Here is a 25,036-nt window from a genome sequence, read left to right on the forward strand (position 1 = left end):
TTGTATAATGTGATTGTAGTCAGAGGCAGGAACATGAACGGAGGTTAAACCAAAAGTTGATGGATTTTTAGCAGTTTTGTCAGCAAGTTCGTTCCCCTTTATCCCCGAATGTGCTGGGATCCAGCAAAAGATCACTGATTGATGATGTTCTTCAATTTGCAATAGGAGACTCCTGATTTGATTTAACACAGGGTGAACCTTGTAGGAGGAATTTTGCATTGCTGTAATTGAGCTGAGCGAGTCCGCATATACTATGTATTTTGCAGAAGGGTAGTGATTCAGGTTTTCTAAGGCTACTTTTATTGCATGGAATTCTGCTGAGAAGCTGCTATACTGAGCTGGAAGAGCAGCCGAAATGACTGTAGAAGGAAATACTGCCACTGCTCCAATGGCTGAATGTGATTTGGAGCCATCAGTATATAGTGGAACAAAATCAGCATATTTTTGAATATGGCTTGCATGGAGTTGTTTCACACTGATTATTGGTAGGCAATTCTTTCCCCACTTGTGAAGATAAGTATTGCAGGTTAATTACAGAGGGGAAGTCCAAGGTGGTTGAGAGTAATTCATTACTTGATTATTTACGGTATTACAGCAGGCCCCCGTTATAACGCGGTTCGCTTTACACTGATTCGCTATAATGCTGTTCTTATATTATAACCCGTATCTGACTATAACGCTGTTATAGATCACTATAACGCTCTTTTACAGATTGCATTTTTGGCATATTTAACGAAATCGTTTCATTTGATGGAGTCGATAGCTTGAAAATGAATATAAAAATACTGTTAAAACGTTTCCCACGCCGACCTGAGAAATATTCCCACAGAGAATTTCACGCTCAGTGAAATTCTCTCGCACGCGCTAATTTAATTGCAGTACAGTGACTTGTTACGTAGTTCGGAGATCAACATTTTAATAAATGATCACGTATATTGCTTGTAATATTTGCGTTATATGCATTTATCCGAAGTCTAGTCATCACTCAGTACAGTATTAGACATCGTGCGAAATGGACAGTTTACTCGAACATTGTATCATGATTAATGCAACCAATGCAGAGTTAATAATGGCCGATAAGAATGAAAAAGCAACAACATCTGAGCGCAATACGAAGACTATAAATGTAAGAAAAAGACTGAATTTGAAAATCAAATTAGACATTTTGAAGATAATCGATCCAGTCAAAGACAAGCGGATGTGTGCCAAAATTTATGACTTGCAAGATTAACTGTAAGAACAATTATAAAAAAAATAATAAAGAATTAATTTTAGCAGCGGGAAAGATAGCTGTTCCACTGCAAGCAACTAGGGTTAGGGCCGGCTATTAGGATTGAAATGGAAAGACTAACTAATTTTATTGAAGATAATATCCAACGCGAATTCAGTTAAGTTAAATATTATAAATAATAAAAAAGAGAGAGAGATTAGCCTATATGATGATCAGAAGAAAACTCACCAAAAAAAAAAAAAAAAAATTGGAACCATTTAAAACTAGTAAGGGCTGGTTGAATAGATTTAAAATCCAGGGAGAAGCTGCAAGTGCAGATCAAAGAGCCGAAACTTTCAAAAAATAACTTGTTAAAATTATTGAAGAGGAGTATTGTGTGTTATACTTCTCAACAAGTTTATAACATAAATGAAGCAGGACTTTTGTGGAAACGAATGCCTAAAAGAAGTTTCATATTGAAAGATGAAAAAAACATGCCAGGTTTCAAAGCGGCAAAGGATCGGTTGACTTTATTGTTGGGTGGTAATTAAACTGCAGGGAATTTAAAATTAATGCCCCTTTTAGTTTATTTGGAAGAGGGCCAAAGTTCAACCCAAAATCGACACATTTTTCATAATTAAATTCATCAATTAAATTAAATCAATTTAGATCAATTAAATTCATGATTTTAATTGGAATTTTAAGTTTCATTTTGATATGTAAGTAGTTACCAAATAATTATAAACGCATGTAATGCGGAATATTTTATATGTACAAATATTTGAATATTAAATATTTTGACCGACATTTGTGCATCTTTTCACTACCGTTTAGTATTGATTAAGAATATCCTATGACACCGACCGCAACTCACAAATACATATGTTACTTTATTGGAATGCGGCGCTCGCTTAGCGCGGATTCACTTAGCGCTCTGTTTTTCCGGAACGCATTATCAGCGTTAAGTGGGGGTCACCTGTATAAGATTTCTATAATTTTTAGTAATTCATACGTATTTAAAATTTTTAATTTATGCGAAGTTTGTGTCTTCGTGTCATCTGCCAAGCTTTCACGGGGATATACCATGATAAGGCCAACCATAAAGAATCTTCTGTATGCAAGTCCATAAGAGTAGAGCAATTCTTCGTCTTTGTTTGTTTCAAATATGAAAAGGCCGATTCACATAGATATGTGGAAGCAAAACAGAAATTTAAAAGTTCACTGCATGCGCAGGTAGCACAGTGGTATCGTCACTGTCCTCCCCAAACCGAGTGGAAAAGGCCCAGCAAATTTCAAAATCTCTGTAGAAACTTACTCTGACTCAGCCACTGTGTGTAAAATCAGAACTGGTTCTTTTTCATCGAGTTGCATTTTGAAAAGTCTCCTTTGAAGAGATTGTCCTCTGATGGAATTCACGATTTTGAAAGCTATGTCCATAACACTTTTAGTATTTAATCTTTTGCTGGCTTACGCTTCTTGGTGGATGATACAGTGGTAACTCAAAAAATCTGGGAATTCATCATCCTTTTGGCACAATGCGATGAATCCATTAAGATGCCCTGTCATTACTTTGGCTCCATCTGTTGTTATTGATACGAGCTGAAATACAGTCAGTCCTCGTATAACACGTGTTTACACTACACGAATTCGATCATACATGATTTATAAACAGGGGAACGATATCTTATATAACACGAACCGAATTCGCTTTTGCACGATTCGCCTTTGTGTTTAAAAGAAATGGCCGTCGAATGCAGAATCACACCAATGCAACACGATAAGAATGAAGAGAAGATTCTGAAAATGTATTTGTTTTTTATATCAGTGAAGGGGAAACACATTTCACCATAATAACATAAAAACCAACACAATTCCAGCTATCGGTATAATCGCAAATGCAATTAGATCTAGTTTACTACCAGTTTATAACAGATTCCACTCGCAGAAATGCAACTGGAAATTGTTTTATGGCAGTAACCCCCAGAAATTAAAATGTGAGGTGTTAATAGTGTATCTCTGCCTTTACGGTTTTGTTTATTCAGTTGCTACACGTGCGCAGCTTTGTTTATGTGTATCAAGCGTGCCTCCTCATTTTGTAATTGTGCTTTATTCCCTAAAAATGAGTAAAATACTTAAAACGTGTGAAAAGGAAGCGTCCTGGTGAAGACACTGCAGATTCGCAGAGAAAAACAAAAGCAATATCGATAAACAGAGGCGAACTGGGTCAAAACCTCTTACCCGGGAAGATTTATAGATTTATATATGGTTTATGGCCAAAATCACACCGGCCTCCGGCACACCGGGGTTTCCCTGGTAAGACTTATGGCCAGTCCGCTTCTGTCGATAGAGAAAAAATATGAAATTGTGAAACCCTTTGAGTGAAATGAAAGACCATGTGGTATTATAAACAAAAAAGTTTGCTTACGATAGAAGCAAAAGCATTAGCAATATTTTATTACGTAATAAAATACTTACGTATTACTTAAGTAATTAAAATGCTTACGTATTACGTATTTTATTACGTATAATAAAAAATAATCGTAATAAAATACTTACGTATTTTATAACGATTATTTATTGTGTTTGGTAATGTTTTGGTTACAAATTGTGTTCAATCTTGGGTGGTCGGCACCTAACCCTATTTTTCCCACAGGGCCTGTTGTTTATATTGCACGAGAGTTTCTAGGAACACATCTATCGTGCTATACGAGGACTGACTGTAGTTGGTTTTTTTTTTTTTTTTTTTATAAAATTTTTGAATGTGTTAAAAATATCAAAGCCTCTAGTTCTTTCTTTTAATGAAACCATACCCAGCAGTTGTTCTCTAGTGGTAGAATCATCGAAAACCATACGAATAAAAATGAACAATTGAGCTGTATCATTGACACCTGTAGATTCATGCAGTTGTAAAGAAAAGGACACACAATTAGCAACGAGCACACAATTGTTCGCTCACATTTTTACGTCACACTGCAGTAAATACGAGATAATTGCAGATCTTGAAGAGCACTTTTAATTTCATTTTTGTTCTTAAAATTTTTAAAAAGAGAATCTGCTATTTCTAAAAATGCGTCTTTGATGAATTGGCCATCAGAAAATGGTTTGCATTTTTTTTTGCAAGAAGATGACTCAATTTAAATGATGCTACAGTTACTGCTTTACATTGTAAATTAGGTGTCACGAAGAAATTTTGTTGTGCAAATAATCTGGATTTAAATTCTTTTCATTTATTTTTTCTGAGGTCACTAATAGGCAGAAAATCCAATTGGTATTTACCATGGAATGCATTGAAGTGCCTTTTCTAAATTTCCTTTTTTTGGGTATAGCCACGAAAGCATTGCAAATCAAACAACATTTTTCTTTTATCATTGTAAAAAATTATTCTAGTTTCCACTCGATGAAAATGATACATTTTACTCTTTTTCGTAGTATTCATTTTAAATCAAAGGGTATTAAATTAACGTATAAATACTGTCCAGTTATTAATATTAAGTAAGCTAAATAAGAATTCGACACATACACTATGCTCTCCACAACGTAATTGCTTGAATTTTCAAGTAATTTAACAGATTTGTAATAATAATATTTGTATTATTATGCAACAATAACATTTAGATTTTAACTAATCTATTTTTTAAATAAATTTAAAATTCGTCGTGATCGACCGAAATTCAAGCCGCAATCGACTTGTTGGCCACCCCTGCTGTATAGGATCCAGCCATTGTAGTGTAGTCTTACAGGCAGAATCATAGAGTGGAGCACCATAATCCAAATGGGATCTGATCAATGCTCTATATAAGAGCAGCAAAGATGTACGGTCTGCTCCCCAAGACAAGGCAGATAAAACTCTTAGTATGTTTAGTTTTTTGAGGCAGGAAGTACGTACAAATTTAATGTGCTCAAGGAAATTTAATTTACTGTCAAGGATTAATCCCAAGAATCTGATGTTGTTAGTCACTGGAATGGTAACATTTGACATCTGAAGTTCAGGATCTGTATGCATTTTCTGTTGATTACAAAAGTGGATTGCAACAGTCTTCTGTTGTGATAGACAATAGCCATTTAACCTTTCCCACCTCTGGACTTTATTCAGGGATATCTGCAGTTGCCTTTCAATGGATCTCATGTTCTGAGAATGGCAAGAAATAGAGAGAGAGATAGTCAGCGTAAAAGTAGGTATGAACAGTATTTGGAAGTTCTTTTGTGATGGAATTGATTCTAAGGGCAAAAAAGGGTTGCACTCAGTACAGACTCTTGTGGCACTCTTTCTTCCTGTAAAAATGTCGCAGAAAGTGAGTTGTAATATCGAACTTGGAAAGAGCGATTCTGGAGAAAGTTCCTAATGAATATAGGCAGGTTGCCTCGTAGACCAAGAGCATAAAGGTCACTGAGAATGCCACGACACCAGGTAGTATCAAATGCCTTCTCTATGGAAACCATAACAAGATGTTCATTTTTTACAAGGGCATTACAAATTGCAGACTCAGCTTTGATCATGAGATATAAGGAGGACCTGTTCTTACAAAACCCATACTGATGATTACCAATGATTTGGATCATCGAAACAGAACACCTAATGCTTACGCATTAGGTGTTTTGTTTCGATGATCCAAACAAGTTGATTATGGATAATTTTTTCAAGCAATTTAAAGTAAATTACTTTAAAAAATTATTCAAGTAAAAAATTTTCAAGTAATTTACCCGAGGCAACTGGAGAGGGAAATTGTTCTGTAACTGTATGGACTGGTATGATCTTTTCCAGGTTTCAAAAAGGCAAGAACTGCAGCATGATGCCAAGAGCTGGAATAAATGTTTTCCAGAAATATTCGGCTATAGTACACCAGCAGTATTTGCAAATTTTTGTCACCAAGCTTTTGTAACATGACATACGATATTCCATCTGTCCCAGCGGCACTGTTGCGTGTTGTTTTAATGGCGTGTAGAAGTTCAGAATATTGAAGAGGCTGGTTATACGGAAGGGAAACTTGAGTTTCGAAAGTTGATGGCACATTGTTCAGTCGTGGTCTTTATTTTCTGGAAATCTGGAGAATAATTTGATGCCGCAGAAACTTGGGGAAAGGTTTTGCCCAAGGCATTTGCTGTGTCCTCTGGAGCAGAGAGTTCTTGCACATTCCACAAAAGAAATGGTGAATGGGTGGTTGGAAATTTGCCGGAAATCTTTCTAATTTTCTTCCAAATTAACTTGGAGTTAGTGTTTATATTTATGGTAGATGCAAACTGAATCCAAGAATTCTTGGCTTGCCTCTGAATGAGACATGCTTTTGCCCTTAATTTCTTGTAGTTGAAAAGATTAGCTGTGGTTGGGGATTTACAAAATAAATTCCATGCTTCATTTTTTAACTTCTTTGCTTTTGTGCATTCTTCATTCCACCAATAGTTAAGGTGCTGTTGGGACTGGGGATTCAACAATGGAATTGAACAGTTAGCTGCAGATAGTAGGTGTGAAGTGATATAATCTGTGACTTCATCTATTGACTGTGTTCATATAAATTTCTCATCCAGAGTGACAGCTGACTGAAATTTGACCCAGTTGGCTCGAGAGAATTTCCATTTCTTGCAGAATTTGGCTAATGGTGGTTGTGCAGTGAACAAATCACAAATAATCAGAAAATGATCACTGCCCATGGGATCGTCCATAACAGACCATTCCTTGATTGGAAACAGAATCGGGGAGCATATCGAGAGATTGATTGCAGAAGTTTGTTCAGTCGGTAGTTGTATGTGAGTAGGTGCACCGGCATTAAGAATGGTAAGGTTTCAATCAGTCGGCCATGCCTATCCAATTTAGTAGATCCCCATAAGGGGTGGTGGCCATTGAAATCCCCCAAGAGACAGACAGGGGAAGGTAGCTGTATTAGCAGGTTTTCAAGATCTTGGTAAGAGAAGGTATGACTTGGTGGGATATAAATTGATACTAATGTTAACTCAATATGAGTCATCAAACGTACAGCAACAACTTCGATTTAGTTTTCAAAACAATTTGCTTGGTTGGGATCTTTGAGCTGACTAAGATGGCTATATCCCCCCATGGGCGGAAGTATTACGATCATGTCGATAGATAGAATGGTTCTTTATGCTGGCAGAAATTTGAGATATTAGATAGGTTTCTTGTATACAGAAACCAGCTGGAGAGTAGCAGTTAATTAAATTTTGAATATCGTTAAAGTTGCTATGAAATCCTCTACAATTCCATTGAAGAATATAAGACATTATTGGTGTTTAGTAAAAGAAGCTGTATCTGACTGTTTTTTTGATGCGACTGGTTTATGGCATTCAGATTTCGGTTTGTCTTTTTTTGGAGAAGAATGGCCGACCGGTGTCCATATCTTCTTCCACATGTATTTCTAAGACTGGGTCTTCCTGCCTGGACGAGTCAATTGTATCCATGGATGTGTCCTGAATATTCGATTTTATGTTGAGCCTCGATTATTTGATGCAGCAGCATTCATTGGAGGAGGAGAAGATTTCACTGGTATTGTAAGAGCAGTATTGCTTGCCTGGTTCAACTGTTTGAGGATATTGGACTGTTGCTGGGAGAGAACAGTTCGTGCCCAGTCAGAGATTGAGGTGTTTGAAGGGACTGTAATATCAGTCTGGGTGGCCACCAATTGATATTTTTGTGCAACACTGTCATATGTACATTTAGTAATACTAGGAGCAATTAATTTTCTTGTTTCTTGAAAGCTTACTTTATTTTCAATTTTATACTTCACAATTTTTTTTCAGCTTTTCACCTGTCGCATGTCCTAGAATAAGCACGATGGTTGCCTTTACAGTTATGGCAGATCATTTCTGTTGCTGAACAATCATTTTGCATATGATCGGAGGACCCACAGTTGGGACAAACTGGTTTTCCTCTACATGCTGTTTGAGAGTGGCCATACTTTTGGCACTTATAACATCTCAAGGGATTAGGAATGTACGGTCGAATGTGGAAAAGTAGATAACCTGCTTTTATGGATGAAGGTAGGTTTGGGGTATTAAAAGTGAGTATAATATTCCTTGTAGGCGAGAGTGTATTGTCCTTTTTAATCATGATTCTTTTCACAGCAATTACATTTTTCCCCTGAAGCTCTTGACTTATCTCCTCCTCTGAGACATTCATTAGATCCCAGCTGGATATAACTCCCTTAGATGTGTTTAGGGTTCCATGGGGAGAAACTTTTACTGGAATTCCAGCAAAATTTGTAATTTTCAGTAGATGCTCTGAATGTTTCCGGCTGTTTGTGTCTACTAGTAGGTCCCCTGATTGCAGTCTCTTGACTGTCTTAGGGGATCCTGCCAGACTTTCCAGGTGTTTCTGGATAAGAAACGGAGACAGTTTAGTCAGAGGCTGATCTGCAAGAGAGTGCATTATGAGAAATGCAAGGAAATCTGTCACTGAAGAGTTGGTTTTAAACCTCTTGGGTTGCGACGTGTCGTGTTTGGTTTCTATGTCTGGCCGAGAGCTTGTTGGCTCTAGAGGAGGAAACACATTATGTTCCATAATTGCTCCTTTTGGCCCTTTGCAGTTTAACTGTTCTTTCTGCGAAGGTTTCTGGCCCCGCCATGGGGAGGCAGAAGCAGTGTCCGGTGTAACCAAGCATAAAATAGTAAGTGTTACTAACAGAAATATGAAAAATAAAGAAAAGTAGCTTTTCTTTCTTGCTCTGTACAGGTACTTTTGTAAAAGTAGCTGATATTATATAAATAAATTTCTTAAGGACAGGAACTTAAAAAAACTATAAATTGCTTTTATACAATCACACTTTAAGCACAGAGAAAACACTCGATCACAATCACTTGGCACCCAGTGCCAGAACAATTAGCAGGAAGTGATCACAATCCTTAGTTGGAAGACAAAGAGGATGCAGTTGTTAAACATAAAGGCATATATTTTAATTTCAGGAAAGGGAGACTATGTACTGTTCTTAAACTATGTCAGTTTAGTAGTATTAGTAACGGCCGCATGGTGCAAGAAAGCCTATGGCTTATGCTGCACCAGCCAAAAAAAAAAATCCGAACAAAACAATGATAAAAACAAAAAATAAATAAATAAATAGATAAATAAAATAACTAATTAATAATAATTAATAAATAAATAAAAATAAAATAAAATAAAAATAAAAAGGAAATTTAAACCTATCATCCTATGCGCTTCCCTTACCCGAAAGTACTATCCAGATGACCTTTGAATTTCCCCAAACTGTCGGCCTCTACCACCCATGAAGGCAACTTATTCCAGTAATTTATAACTCGCTGGCTAAAATAAAACTTCCTGCAGTCCAATCTAAACATTTCCCCCCGTAACTTGAATTTATGTCCCCTAGTTCTAGCATCATTTATAATCTTGAAAATTTTGTCCTCATTCATTTTACTGATGCCCCTCAGAGCCTTAAACACCTCAATCAAATCTCCTCTAAGGTGTCTAGTTTCCAAACTCTGCAACCCACATATTCGAAATCTTTCTTCATAAGGACGCCCTTTTGCCAATCTCAACAGGCGAGTTACCCTTCTTTGCACCCTTTCAAGAAGCTCGATGTCTTTCTTTAGGTGCGGTCTTTATACTTGAACACAGTATTCCAAGTGTAGTCTAACATAAGCCTTATATAATGGGATTATCACATCCCTATCTCTACTTGCAAAAGTTCGATAGATCATCGATAGGACACCATGGGCCTTCCTTGCAACCTGTTTACAATGATCAGAGAATTTCATGTCTGACCGTATCCTAACACCAAAGTCCCTTTCCTCCAGTACTGGGTTTAGTTGAACTCCACCAAGTGAATAAGTTATTTTGGGATTACTGTTTCCCAGGTGTAATACCTTACACTTTGTTGGATTAAAGCACAGCTGCCATTTTTCTGACCATTCCTGAAGTCTATCTAGGTCTCTCTGAAGAAGCTCAGCTTGACAGTGATCATTAACTACTCTACCAATTTTAACATCATCTGCAAATTTAGACATCACGCCCTCTATCCCTTCATCAATGTCGTTTATGAAAATTAAAAACAACAGTGGTCCTAATACTGATCCTTGGAGAACCCCACTTCTTACATCAACCCAATCCGAGGAATAGCCATTTATCACAACCCTCTGCCTCCTGCCCTGAAGCCATCCTTCTATCCATCTAAGGATTTTCCCAGTGATTCCAACCTGTTCCAGCTTATAAAGCAACCGCTCATGTGGGACTGAGTCAAAAGCTTTGCTGAAATCTAAATAAACAATGTCGAAATTATTCCCTAAATCCAGCTCGTGAGTGACCCTTTCGAAATAGCGAACCAGATTTGTTAAACATGATTTTCCCTTTACAAAACCATGCTGAGTATCCTTGAGAATTTCAATTCGATCCAAATGATCCTGAATTCCACCCTTGCCTCCATGATTTTCCCTACTACTAAAATCAGACTGACAAGTCGATAATTTCCAACTTCACTTTTAGAGCCACCCTTATGTATGGGAGATACATTTGCACTTTTCCAATCCAAGGGAATCTCCCCAGAGTCTAGTGATGCTCGCATAATTAGCCTCAATGGTTCAATGCACTCGCTTGCCGCCTCTCTTAAGATTATAGGGTATATTCCATCAACTCCAGGAGCCTTACTGGTCTGTAGGCTCGAAAGTTTTTTCATTAAATAATCTTGCGAAATTTCAATATCGACATATAACATTTTTAAGATGACATATAACCCTATCAAACTGGACAGTAGCAGTGGGAGACTAAATACATTAGAATTACAGAATATCTTTAAACAGATTCTATGCTAACAAGTGTAACTTCTTAATCTGGGTAAGCTTTGTTGCGCTCAGGCTACTTTTGATAAGAAGCCTGACCCCCACAACTCCTTCTAACTTCCCTATCCTTTCTAAATAAACTATACATACCATACTGTAACACATTATTAGTCCTATTATGTCAGCATTAGTTGTTCCAACCAGGAGTTCAAATTCACTAATTTCATCGTTGTTGTTGTTTGTTATTTGGTTTTTAGGAGCATTAGCAACTAAGGCCATATTGCTCCTGGGATATGCGGTGGTCATTTCCTGACCTTTCTGCATCCTCCGTATTTGATGGTCACGGGCTAGAACCCCGGTCTAATCAAGAAACACTAATTTCATTGATATCACTCCTGACTTTATTGTAAAAAAAAAAAAAAAAAAAATTAAGTGTAAGTGTTCATACGTAGTTTAATACCCGGACACAGCCCTCGAAGTTATTTAAGCTTGTTTCCCTAGCATTAGCTTCCCACTCACTTGAAACATTGCTACTCACAAAACATCCTGCTTATATTGACCTGTATCATCAGCCAAACACATATCTATATTATTATTACCCCCACCAACAGCAGTTTCACCGAACCTGTAAAGTATGCTCAATGATATGTAGATAATAACTCTCACACCTTTTTGTTCAAATGTATTCCATTTCTAAAAATAAATTCCTTCTACCTATAAGGAAATGCATTCTCATTACACACCACTGTGTTTTCCTTTAACTGTTTACCAAGCACATGGTTCTTTTGAGGAGCACACTTGCACTCAAAAAAAGTAACTTTATTCATAATCTTAAAAATCAGCAAGAAATAATTCAAAATTGTTCACTTTTTTTAATTTCATCTTTATTTTCAATACACAAGGTGGGACAATAAAGTTCCCAGACCGTTGCATTAAAAAGAACATAAAGTGAAGGAGCTCAAAATGGTTTTCTTTTTATTTAAAGTAATTACCAGTTTTTATTTAAAGTAATTACTGTTCTAAAAGTTTCTGAAAAGAGTAGCAAGGCATCAAAGAGATGATGTTCATTTCAGTAATTACGTTTTTCTTTATGCCCTCAACATCCTGAATCTCTTTTCATTGGGAGCAGTTGTCACCTTGGGAAAGAGGATGATGTCTGCTGGTGCTAAATTAGGAGAGTAGGGTAGATGGTTGATCTATACAATGGTATGTCTCATCAAGAATGTCTTTTAAACAAGTGTGGAATAAGCAGGGACATTGCTGTGCAACAAGAACCAGCTGCCCTTCCCTTTAAATTGTGGCCTCACCCAGGAAATGCACTTCAACTAGCCTGAAGCATCTGTACATAAAACACAGCATTGACTCTCTCCCCTTCAGGTACAAATTCCTTGTGAATCACATCATGTTTATGGAAAAACATGATTGGACCTGTAAACAAAAGTTTTTGAGCCTTGGTGATGATTTTGGAGTCCACTGCATGCTCTGACACTTCATCTCTGGGTCATACTGAAACATCAAACACTCATCTGCAAGGACAACATAGTCAAGGAAATTATGATAAATTATGATTGTCTTAACAAGTATGAATGAAGTCTTCAAATGAAGACATCTTTGTTGCTTCTGTCCATGGGGCTACACAGTACAAATTTTGTACAGACCTTCCTTTTTCATAAGTCTTCATGCAGAATTTGACGAATCATCTTCTTACTCACATTCAACACATCAGCCATCATTCTGAGGGTCAAATGACAAATCTCTTGCTACAATTTCACTTAAAATTTGAAACTCTGTCCTCACATTGAGGGGATGATGGACACTCACTTCTTGGATCATCACGGCCATCCTCACATCTGTCTTTGAACAACTTGTACAATTCAAACACACTGGCATGACTTAAGGTTTCATAACCATAAACAGTTTTTAACAGTTCAGACATTTCTATTGCAGACGTTTCTTAGTTTAAAGCAAAATTTGATATTCATTTGTTGATTCATTGCAAAATCAAAAAATTAAACATTAATGCTAGTAACTGGCTGTTATCTGCAACCTGAACAATTTCTGTACCAATATCCATTGGAGGAGGTATGAACTACAACATACCACATCCATTTATTTTAAAATTCATCAAACATAACCGCAACAGCACCAGTCTGAGAATTTTGTCGCCATGCCAAGTACAATGAACACAACTATAAAAAATCCATGTTTTTAATATTGACAGCATATTTTTTAATTATTTTTTTAAAATAAACTTCTCCCTCCCCTACAAGAGAATGCAGTCATGAGCACTGTTCATACTGTTTCATTGTTGCCTGCACTTGGACATTATTTTCACTGGTGTTATGGCTAGCATCATCAAGAATTAATCAAAAATCCACATGTTTCAATAAACAGATACCAGAAGATGCTGCAGTAACATGCGAAGCCAGTAGTATAAACAATTTAAGAAGGTGACAGAAAATATGTATTGCACTAAAATTATTAGATGCAAAAGATGCTGCTAATTTTAAATTCTCTTTTTAAAATAACTTCATTAATTTAGCTTAGGAAAGGGTTTTTTTTTTTTTTTTTTTAATAGGCAAACTTCTATAACAAAACATTTTATCACTGGCATGTAGTACTAGTAGTAGTGGCATGTGATGAAAGAAAGCAAGTGTATGAGCTTATGCAGCATCAGCCAAAAAAAAAAAAAAAAAAAAAAAACGCACCATTCCCTCCAAATGCCTGTCCAGTTCCTCTTTAAATTTATTTAACCTATCAACTTCCACAACGACAGATGGAAGTTTGTTCCATCAATTCACCACCCACTGGCTAAAGGCAATTTTCCGCACATCTACTCTACATCTGTCTTTTCTTAATTTGAATTTATGCCCCCTTAGGTTCGTAATCTGAACAAGTGGAAGGATCCCATTAGAATTAAGCATGCTCAACCCATTCAAGGCCTTATACACCTCAATCAGATCACCGCGCAGGTGCCTAGTCTCTAGCCACTGCAATTTGCAGAACTTAAGCCTCTCTTGGTAAGAGGATCCCTTCATTCCCCTCACCAATCTTGTTGCTCTTCTCTGTACACGCTCAAGTAAATCTACATCCTTCCTAAAATGAGGCCTCCAGACCTGTACGCAGTACTCAAGGCGTGGCCTGACCATTGCCTTATACAGAGGGACAATCACCTCCTTTTCCCTGCTAACAAAATTCCTATATATCATTGACAAAACCCCATGACCTGCCCTGGCAGCCTGTCTGCATTGCTCAGAAAACTTCATATCTGACTGCACAATTACTCCCAGGTCTTTATCATTTTCTACCACCTTAAGTGTAGTACCACACAGTTGGTACGTTTCTCTGGGGTTATTTCTACCCATATGCAGTACTTGGCATTTGTCAAGGTTAAACTTTAGTTGCCACTTCTTAACCCATCTGCCCAAATGATCTAGATCCTCTTGCAGTAGCACACTGCCATTACTGTCATTAACAACCCTGCCAACCTTTGTATCATCTGCAAACTTCGACATTAAGCCTGATATACCTTCATTAATAAATATACAAAACAACAGAGGACCCAACACCGAACCCTGTGGGACTCCACTAATAACATTAGTCCACGAAGAGCAGCACCCATTAATTACCACCCTCTGTCTTCTCCCACTCAACCATCCTTTTATCCATTGTAGCAACTTACCCTTAATACATTCTGCTCCAATTTGTACAATAGTCTTCCATGCGCAACAGTGTCAAAAGCTTTCCTGAAATCCAAATATATGATATCAAAATTATTTTTTCCATCCAGTTCCTTTGTAACCACATCATAATATCCTATCAAATTTGTTAGACAAGATTTTCCTTTAACAAACCCATGCTGTGTCTGAATTATCGCTGCAGTCTTGTCTAGATGATCCTATATGATAAATAGTAAATTGTCAAAATTGTTCAACTATATTTATTTTAGAACATTCGGTGGAATACACACCATTCTTTGTTCGTTTCAAATTGCAATGAATGGCATCGAATCGATTTGATTGTATCTGATATTGTGACTACCTTCACAATGAGTTACCATATTGGACTATCTCGAATAAGTAATGCTTCTCCAATGAAGAAGACTATTGTTACTTGTCTAGATGATCCTGCAATGCATCTTTAACCAGTGACTCCATTATTTTACCCCGAACAGAAGTTAAACTAACTGGTCTGTAATTACTCGTGTCACCCTTCGATCCCCCCTTTGTGTTTGTGAATTGGGGATACATCTGCACATCTCCAGTCCGTGGGGACCTCCCCTGAGTCCAAGGATGCTCTCATAATTATGGCTAAGGGTTTGCTTAGTTGCTTTGCCGCCTCTTTTAATATAACTGGATTGATCCCATCCACCCGAGGTACCTTTCTTATGTTTAACTTCAACAATTTCTCCTCCACTTTGCTCTCAGTTATTACAAAATCATTAAGCACCCTGCTACAATTTTATAACCTTCTTCCATTTTCAAAACTTAATAACTCCTCATGTGTGAATGTAGATGCAAAATACTCATTCAGTTTGTTTGCTATCTGAGCAGGATCATCAACAGTCAAACCATCGATATCAAGTGGACCAATCAGATTCATCCCCTTCCTTTTAGCGTTTATATAAGTAAAGAAATCCTTGCTGTTTTTCTTCTCATCTTTCACCAAAGATTTCTTGTAATCTGCCTTCGCCTTCCTAACCTCCTTTGTGACCTGATTACAGACTAGCTTATATTGCCATAGGCTTCTGAGTCGCTTGATAATTTATATGCATCCCATGCATTTTTCTTCTCTGTCACGAGTCTCATTAGTTCATTTGATAACCATTTAGGCCTAAACCTTGAACAATATTTCTTAATAGCTATGAAACTTTTAGTAGCTTCCATGATTAATTCCTTGAATGCTTCCCACTTAGAATTTGCTGTTGGTAACATTGTCAGTTGATCCCACTGTACAAAATTTAAAAACTGTCTGAGACCACTGTACTCACCTTTACGGAAGCAAAAACCCTTTCCTTTACCCCTGATGGTAATTATATCTTTAAGTAAATCCCACTTCAGTACACTGTGATCACTGCCACCTAGTGGTTCCTTTAACTGCAAATTCTTAATACACGAATGATCACTGCTGATAACCAGATCAAGAGTATTACCCTCTCTGGTTGCCTCTCGAACATGCTGCTGCAGAAAACAATCATCCAATAAATCCAAAAAAGTCTTACTGGTGTGTGAGTGACCAACCCACAAGTTCCAGTCAATATCTGGGAAGTTAAAATCCCCCATTATAAGACATTCTGATTTACTAGCCCACTCTATTTCTCTGCACAATTGCTCATTATACTCATCACATTCATTAGGCATATGACACACTCCTACTCTTATTTTTGCTTTCGCAGTGCTTATGTCAAACCAATCTGACTCAACAGTGCACTGTTCATCTATATCAACTGGATGCACTTCTTTTGATTTTATGTTTTTCTTAATTAACAGCATAACACCTCCTCCCTTCCTATTCTGTCTATCCTTTCTGTACACATTGTACTCCCCAAATTCCAGTTCTTCATTCCTTATATCTGTGTGACACCACATCTGTGCTATCCCAACAGTATCTGCCTTTGATGTCTTGACCAACACTTCAAATTCATTAAATTTATTTACTATACTTCTAGCATTGGTATACATGCAAGTATACATGTACCTATCCTTATTATTAGTTACCCTAACACATCACATATACCCACCTGTTTCACGATGACTGCCATCAGTCCCTGAAACCCCCTGCACTCCTCACTCTAGGTCGCTACTTATTCTTATAGAAGTTGTGCAAGAATCACCTTCACCTCTGCCTGCGGCTACTTTTAACCTTTTAGTCTGTGAATCCCCCCAAGCTAGGGGTTTTCCGACCCACCTAACACTGTATCGATAGCATCAGCAAATATTCTTGCACTCTTTCTATTTAAGTGTATCTCATCCCTGTAGAAGCAGTCTCTCCTGTTAAACAGTTAGTAATTATTTACCTGTCTTCTGTAATTATTCCCTTTTACTGATCACATCAGAAAATAACAGTAACTCATTCAAATAAACAGAGTGCATTTAATATTAAAATTGCAAGTGCTACTGTTTCTCCATGTTTTTCAAGTGCATTTTTCCAGTCATATTATTAAGCACTCTTTCTCTAGTACCTATTTAATGTTAAAATTCTCAAAAAAATTTAAAAACACAAAGATTTAAATATGCATGTTACAGGAGTATGTGCCTACTTACCTTTGAACCACAAGCATCTGAATATTCCAGACCAAAGTAATCAGTTTCAAGAAGGTTCAACATCTTGCACACTTGGTCAAAGAGTACTCTACCTAGTGCTTTGTGCTGAAAAATAAAATTTAATTTAACTTGGTTATATTTAAACATGTAAGTACATACTTATGCAACAGCAAGTCATGTAAGTTTTGTTTTCGAAATTCAGATTACTCTCTCTTCCTGAGTACATATGTAAACTTACATTTTGTGGGGAGTGGGGGGCAGCTCTAGAAAGCATGTACATAAATTTACACTTTATTTACAATTTCAATGATCGTGCTGTCATCTAAATAGATGACATCACAAAAACAGCTTTGAAAATAGCCTTGAATTTGGAGAGGAGAAGATTTCACCTACTGTCAAATGTTGTAGACTTTGAAATTTGAAATTCTCCCAAAATCAGATCTAGAAATCGAATTAAATGATAAATAAATAAATATGGAGAATATTATGGCATTACAAATAATAACTACAAATTTCTACAAATTGTTTAATGATTTTTTTACTATTTTTTTTAAAATATTTTTACAAATTACAAAGTTATAAAAAAAATTCTGATTTGATTTTTGGCAATAATTTTACTCTAATATTGGTTAATCAGGTCACTCATCATCATCATCAGCCATTTTCAATCCACTGCAGGATGAAGGCCTCTCCAGCAACTTTCCAGTTCCTTGTTTTGAGCACTGGCCCTCTATTTACTACCCACAAACTCATGAATTTCATCTATCCATCTCCGCCTTTGTCTTCCAGATTTTCTTCTAGCTCCTCTTGGGTACCATTCTGTTATTTTCTTAATCCATCTGTCATCATGTCTTCGAGCTGTGTCCTGCCCAAGCCCATTTCAGTTCTTTATTTTTGATAAGAATGTCCTTTACTTGAGTTTGCTGCCTAATCCATGTGTTTCTCTTCTTATCTAACAGTCTGATTCCCAATATAATTTGTTCCATTCTTCACTGTGTAGTTCTCAACTTCTCTTCCATTCTTTTGGTGAGTGCCCAAGTTTCACTTCCATAAGTCATGGTGGGGAGTATACACTGGTTCATTATTTTACGTTTCAGACAAACTGGGATATTGCTCTTCAGTATGTGACTATATTTCCTGAATGCTATCCATCCAAAATTTATTCTTCTCTTGACTTCCAGCCATTTATCATCATTACAGGTAATAACTTGTCCCAGATAAGTATATGAATCCACCTTTTCAATTACTGCTCCTTCAAACATTATTTCCCTTTCTGTGGCATACTTGTTCATCATTACTTTTGTTTTAGCCATATTCATCTTTAGTCCAAATTCCTTACCAACTGTGCATAACTGATTAAGATTTTCCTCTAATTCTTTGGGATTGTGGCTTATGACCACAATGTCATCTGAAAATCGTAAATGGTTTAGATTAGCATTAGCATTAGTAGAGGCATTTGATGCAAGAAAGCAAGCTTATGCAGCATCAGCCAAAAAAAAAAAAAAAAAAAAAAAAACCACTTCCACTTCACCCCTCTGTTCGTTCAAAATACCTGTCTAGCTGAGCCTTAAACTTATTTAGGCTATCAACCTCCACCACAAGGGATGGAAGTCTGTTCCACCAACCAACCACCCGCTGGCTAAAGGCAAATTTCTGCACGTCTATCCTACATCTGTCTTTCCTCAATTTGAATTTATGCCCTCTCAGGTGATTTTCTGAGCTAGAGGAAGAATCCCATCAGCATTGAGCATGCTTAAACCATTCAAGGCTTTATACACCTCTATCAGATCACCTCACTGGTGCCTAGTCTCCAGACACTGTAATTTGCAAAACTTAAGCCTTTCTTCGTAAGAGCACCCCTTTGTTCCATTCACTAATCTTGTTGCCCTTCTCTGTACTCGTTCCAGCAGCTCTACATCCTTCTTGAAATGAGGCCTCCAGACCTGTATACAGTACTCTAGGTGTGGCCTGACCATTGCCTTATACAATGGAATAATCACCTCCTTATCCCTGCTGGAAAAATTCCTGTATATCATTGACAATACTCCATGAGCTACTCTTGCAGCCCGTCTGCACTGCTCAGAGAACTTCATATCTGCCTGCACAACCACCCCCAAGTCCCTTTCATTCTCTATCACTGTCAGTGTAGTACCACAGAGTTGATACGTTGCTCTGGGGTTGCTGTTTCCCATGTGTAGTACTTTACGTTTGTCAATGTTAAACTTCATTTGCCACCTCTCAGCCCATCTGCTCAACCTTTCCAGATCCTGTTGCAGCAGCATAGTGCCAGTAGTGTCCTTGACAACCCTGCCAACCTTTGTATCGTCTGCAAACTTGGACATTAAGCTTGATATACCATCATCAATATCATTTATAAATACAGAAAACAATAATGGAGATACTCTCCATTCACATTGACTTCTTTCTGTGACCAGTCTAATCTTCTGAAAGCTTCCTCAAGGGCAACAGTAAACAGCTTCGGAGATATTGTGTCTCCTTGTCGAACTCCTTTCTTGATTTTAAATTTCCTACTGTCTTTGTGTAGTCTAATAAAGGAGGTAGCGTTCTCATATATTTTCTTCAAAATCATAATATATGGGGTATCTATGCCTTGTCTTTCCAGTGCCCGAAACATTGCCTTATGCTGTATGGAGTCAAATGCCTTTTCATAATCCACAAATTCCAGGCATAATGGTGTTTTATATTCATTTGCTTTCTCCATTAGCTGTGATATTACATGAAGGTGATCCATAGTTAAGAATCCTGTCCTAAAGCCAGCTTGCTCTTTCGGTTGATTCTCATCAAGTATTCTTTCTAATCTGTTAGTAATGACCCTTGTGAACAATTTGTAGATGTGGGATAACAAGCTAATTGGTCTATAATTTCCAATTTCTGATTTATCTCCTTTATTATGCAGCAAAACTATGATTGCATTATTCCACTGCTTAGGCATCACACCTTTTCTAATGCACTTTGTGAAGAGGCTTGCCAGTTTTTGTGTTATATCTCTTCCTCCCAATTTTAACAACTCTACAGTAACTTCATCTTCCCCCGGGGCTTTCTGATTCTTCATTTTCTTCAATGCATGTTCTACCTCATCAGGAAGAATATCGGATATGTCGTATGTGTTGCTAATTTGCAATCGATCTTCCCCACTGCTGGCTTCATTCCCTCGCTCCTTGTATAATTCTCTATAGTAGTCTTCTGCTATTTGAATTATGCCTTCTCTGCTGTTTATAAGTACACCATCGCTATTCTTCAGTTTCAGTATCATTTTTCTTTCTGTGTTACTGCTCATGGCTGCTAATTTAAGTCCTTTGTTTTCCCTTAATGCTTGTTCTACTTTTCTTGTGTTAAATCTTCTTATGTCCTCTCTGAGTCTCTTTCTAATGGCTTTGCATAACTCAGTATACTCAATTTTGTCCGTGTCAGTGTTTATCTTGCTCTTCATTTGTCGCCTTCAGTTCATCACAACAAGTGTTTCTTGACTAATTTTTTCTTCTTTGGATTTCATTTTCCCTATAGGTTTCTTGGGCTTTATCACTTTCAGAAAATTGTAATATTCCTCGTCGATATCTTGGTCCTGAGCAGTCTGCAGAAGCTCAAACTTGTTCTTAAGTTCCAGTACATACTGCTTTTTCTCCTCTTCTGTTATCTCAAAGACCTTTGTATTATTTACTCGAGCCAGTTTTTTCCTTTCCTTTCCTACATCTATATCAAGTGTACATCTTACCATTCTGTGATCACTTCCAACATTTACCTTATTCAGGACAGTAACATCATTCACAATATATCTTCTGTTAGTGAGGATGAAGTCGATTTCATTAGTTGTTAATCCATTTGGACTCTTCCATGTCCACTTTCTGTTCACCCTTTTCTTGAAAAAAAGTGTTCATTACTGACAATCCTTGAGATTCTGCAAATTCCACAAGTCTTTCGCCTCTTTCATTTCTTTCACCAATTCCAAAATTTCCTATAGTCCCCCTTTCTGTGCTGTTTTGTCGTTTCCCAACCTTAGCATTGAAGTCCCCCATAATAATAGTGTAGTGGGTTTTCTGCTCATCTAGAAGACTCTCAATTTCGGTGTACATTTCTTCGACCTCTTCATCATCATGGCTCGATGTTGGTGCATAAAAAAACAAGGGGTAAAGGGAAGAGTTTTCCCTTTCGTAAAGTTGGCTGACTACAGAGGTCTCAGACTTTTTAAATGCTACACAATGGGACTAACTGATGATTTTAACAACAGTAAATTCTAAATGGGAAGCATTCAAGGATTTACTATTGGAAACTACTAGGCTTTTCATACCAAATAAGAAATACATTTCAAGGTTTAGGCCTAAATGGATGTCAGATGAACTAATGAGACTCGTAGCAGAAAAGAAAAATGCATATAAGTTATGAGGCAACACGAAGCCTATGGCAGATATAAGATAGTTTGTAATCAAGTCACAAAGCAGGTTAGACAAGCAAAGGCAGATTACAAGAAATCTTTTGCAAAAGATGCAAAGAAAAACAGTAAAGACTTTTTTACTTATGTAAACTCTAGAAGGAAGGGGATCAATAAGATTAGCCCACTTGATATCGATGGTTCGATTGATGATGCTTCTGCTCAGATAGCTGACAAAATGAATGAGAATTTTGCACCTACATTCACACATGAAGAATTCTGTAGGGAAGTAGAAGCCCAGAAGACTATCAAACTCGAACAGGGAGTTAAATCATATTGTAATAACTGAGAGCAAAGTGGATTAGAAACTGTTGAAGATAAACATAAGAAAGGCACCTGGGGTGAATGGCATCTATCCAGTTATATTAAAGATGGAGGGAAAGGAAGTAAGAAAACCCTTAGCCATAATTATAAGGGCATCCTTGGACTCAGGGGAGATCCCCACGGCCTAGAGTTGTGCAAATGTATCTCCAATTCACAAAGGGGGATAAAGGGTGACAGGAGTATTTACAGACCTGTTAGTTTAACTTCTGTTGCAGGGAAAATAATGGCGTCACTGGTTAAAGAAACTTTGCAGGATCATCTAGACAAGACTACAGTAATAATTTGAACACAGAATCAGTTTGTTAAGGAGAGGTCTTGTTTGGCCAATTTGATTGGATACTACAATGTGACCACAAAGGAACTGGATGCAAAAAATAATTTTGATATCATATACAGTCCATTCCGGTTATTTGGGACACATCGGGACTAGTGCATTTTGGGCCGATTAAGCGGCTGCCCCAATTATCTGAAGTTTCACGTAAATAGTTAAAAATACAATGTACCCCCCCCTTTACAATTGGTTCACTGTACAATCAAATCACGTTACGACGAATTCAACATAGCAAAGTATCGTTCACTATACAATGTGAAGTAAGTGCCGGTCATTGTGATCAAGTTTGTGAATTGAATTTTAATTCTATTAAACAGCGATTCTAATTAGCGAAAATAGGAGGAATATTATCCACATGCTATAAAAGCAAAGATATATTGAGCAGAAATTTACCCTTTATTACCTTTACCAATTAAAAAATACGTGAAAATCGGAAGAATATACGTGATAATCGGAATGGTCACTGACATTTGTGGGTGGGGGTTAAAATTTAAAACAGTAAAAAGATAAGCAATCAATAACAAAGAACACGGCACACACACAAATTGCAAGTAACGCAATACACGCAAGTGAGAACAGAGTAACGAGTTAAAAAAGAGCTAACTGCATAAAGGAGTTACAAAGCTTTAAAAATAGGAATGAAGAGAAGATCTGAAAATAAATTTTTTTATATGATTGAAGATTTCATGGAAGTGTAAACACATTTCATCATAATAACCCACAGAATTCCAGCTGTCAGTATTATCGCAAATTCAATAAGATCGAGTTTACTGTCCGTTTATGATAGATTTCACTAACAGAAAAGCCCAATAAACAGTGACTGCTAATTGTTTTTATTATTTTATGGTTGTGACCTCCAGATTTTCGACCGAACCACGTGGTACCGTCAGAGACAATCGTAGGGTAATCTCCAGTGCTACGGTCTCCTGCCCCAAATAAACGGCTGCCCCAATTAACCAGTGGCCCAGATAACCAGAATCCATTGTACCTGGATTTCAGGAAAGCTTTTGATACAGTTGCACATGGAAGACTGCTGTACAAATTGGAGCGGTATGGCATTAAGGGCAAGTTGCTACAATGGATAAAAGGATGGTTGATTGGAAGAAGACAGAGATTGGTAATTAATGGACAAATTTTACAAATTATCTGTACTAAAATGTATATAAAACTCTATATTGTTAGTCAAGGAATAGTAGTGACTTTGAAATAAATTGCATTTCAAATAATATAATGTCAAATTAAGGAGGATATATACTGAAATATGCACATAAAATATCATATTGAGATAACAATGTCAAGGTATACAGGTATACAATGTACTGCTCATATCTGCAAAACAAGCTAAGAAGGTATAGTGTTATTTACAAGGTTGGAGACAGACGCACCGAAATACTACAGTATTTCAGTATTTCATGAGTATTTCATCTGCAGTATTTCAGTGCTCAGATGTGTATGGAGACAGATGCACTGAAATACTGAAGTTCCGTTACTCTTCCTCCTCATTCATAAGAAACAAAACATTATTTAATGTCTGAACCTTTTGTATATAACTGAATTATTTCTCCAATTTCAGTAAAAATAAAATTGAAAAATTACAAGTGATATTGTTTTTAGTACATTTATGCAGTCAAGTCACAGTCTGGTGGGGTGGGGTGAAGGAGGCAAGATACTTAATACCTTTTTTCAAGTTTACTCTTTTCAAAGTTCACAACAACATTTCTTATTTTGTATATGATTGATTTGATTGATTTGGTAGTTGCTGGTGCATCGGCTTCTGTGGCCATATTGCACCTCCCAAGGTTTTTGCAGTACTTTGATCCAAGCCCGAGGCGGGAATCGAACCTGCGACCTTTGGGTTGCCGGGCAGGTACTTTACCCACTCGGCTAGCCCGGTCGGCGAATATTTTGTATATATTTGATGCTTTCATGCTAACAGAAAAATGCAATTCTCTGGGAATAGAAAAAAATTATACTACATTGATATAACTACAATTCAAGTTGTGTCCTGAACAAATGAGTTTACCTGAATTTGGAAAGGAACAACAGAATCATCTAACATATGGACTTGGACAGACATCATTTTGGCTGATCTGCATGCTTCTGGTGATGAAGAATGAGCTTCCATGCCACTTGGACTACTTTGAGAATGTGGCAACGTCCCTGCAACATGCGATGACATCCTCCTTTCCTTTTTTCAAGATCTTCATAAATGAAGTTTACTAGTCCTCATGAAGAAAACACTTTACTTAATTTTAATTTCTACTCTGTGTAATAAAAATAAGTATATACTGACAAAATTTAAAACAAATATAATATACTCTGCATATAAATTAAATATTCAAAGACTTCAAATTAGACATAACGTATATGTCAATGATGAATTACCTTTTTATGTGGACTTTATAGTAATAAATCTCAATACAGGATATCATGTCTGCTTCCATAGGAGAAGACAGTTATTTAAAAAAATATTGGAAAGTGAACAAAGGAAAAGTTGTTGCAAACTTTAGGTTTACAATTTAAAGTGTTGGACGTTTTTTTTACATGGGACAAGCCATTACTGCACTAACCTCTGACATATCAGCAGTAAATGGTACTGACATGTTGCCACTTTGACATGACTGTAAAGAGGTATGTATTTCTAGATTGAAGCCATCAGTTCTGTGTGGCCAAGTTGCAAGCTGACAAACCATACTTCATGCACAAGGAACACCATACAGGAATGA

The 25,036-nt window shown here is 36.9% G+C and overlaps 1 protein-coding gene across 4 annotated transcripts in view; it reads right to left on the reverse strand.

The window, feature by feature from the left end:
• The window catches only part of LOC150075997 (FERM, ARHGEF and pleckstrin domain-containing protein 2-like), a 582,027-nt gene that overhangs the window by 500,130 nt on the left and 56,861 nt on the right, over positions 1–25,036 (reverse strand). For 2 of the 4 annotated variants that reach the window (XM_090387911.1, XM_090387914.1), the window contains 2 exons: positions 24,334–24,529; positions 17,209–17,313 (listed from right to left, as the gene is read on the reverse strand). In XM_090387911.1, the coding sequence (XP_090244037.1) occupies positions 17,209–17,313; positions 24,334–24,489 (261 nt within the window). In that variant the 5' untranslated portion in view covers positions 24,490–24,529. Of the gene's footprint in view, positions 1–17,208; positions 17,314–24,333; positions 24,551–25,036 lie in introns of all 4 variants that reach the window. The other 2 variants (XM_090387910.1, XM_090387913.1) reach the window with 2 other exon arrangements.

Source organism: Mastigoproctus giganteus, chromosome 13 (assembly GCF_048544385.1).
Source record: "Mastigoproctus giganteus isolate SK-2022 chromosome 13, ASM4854438v1, whole genome shotgun sequence".
In the NCBI taxonomy this organism is placed as follows: Eukaryota; Metazoa; Arthropoda; class Arachnida; order Uropygi; family Thelyphonidae; genus Mastigoproctus; species Mastigoproctus giganteus.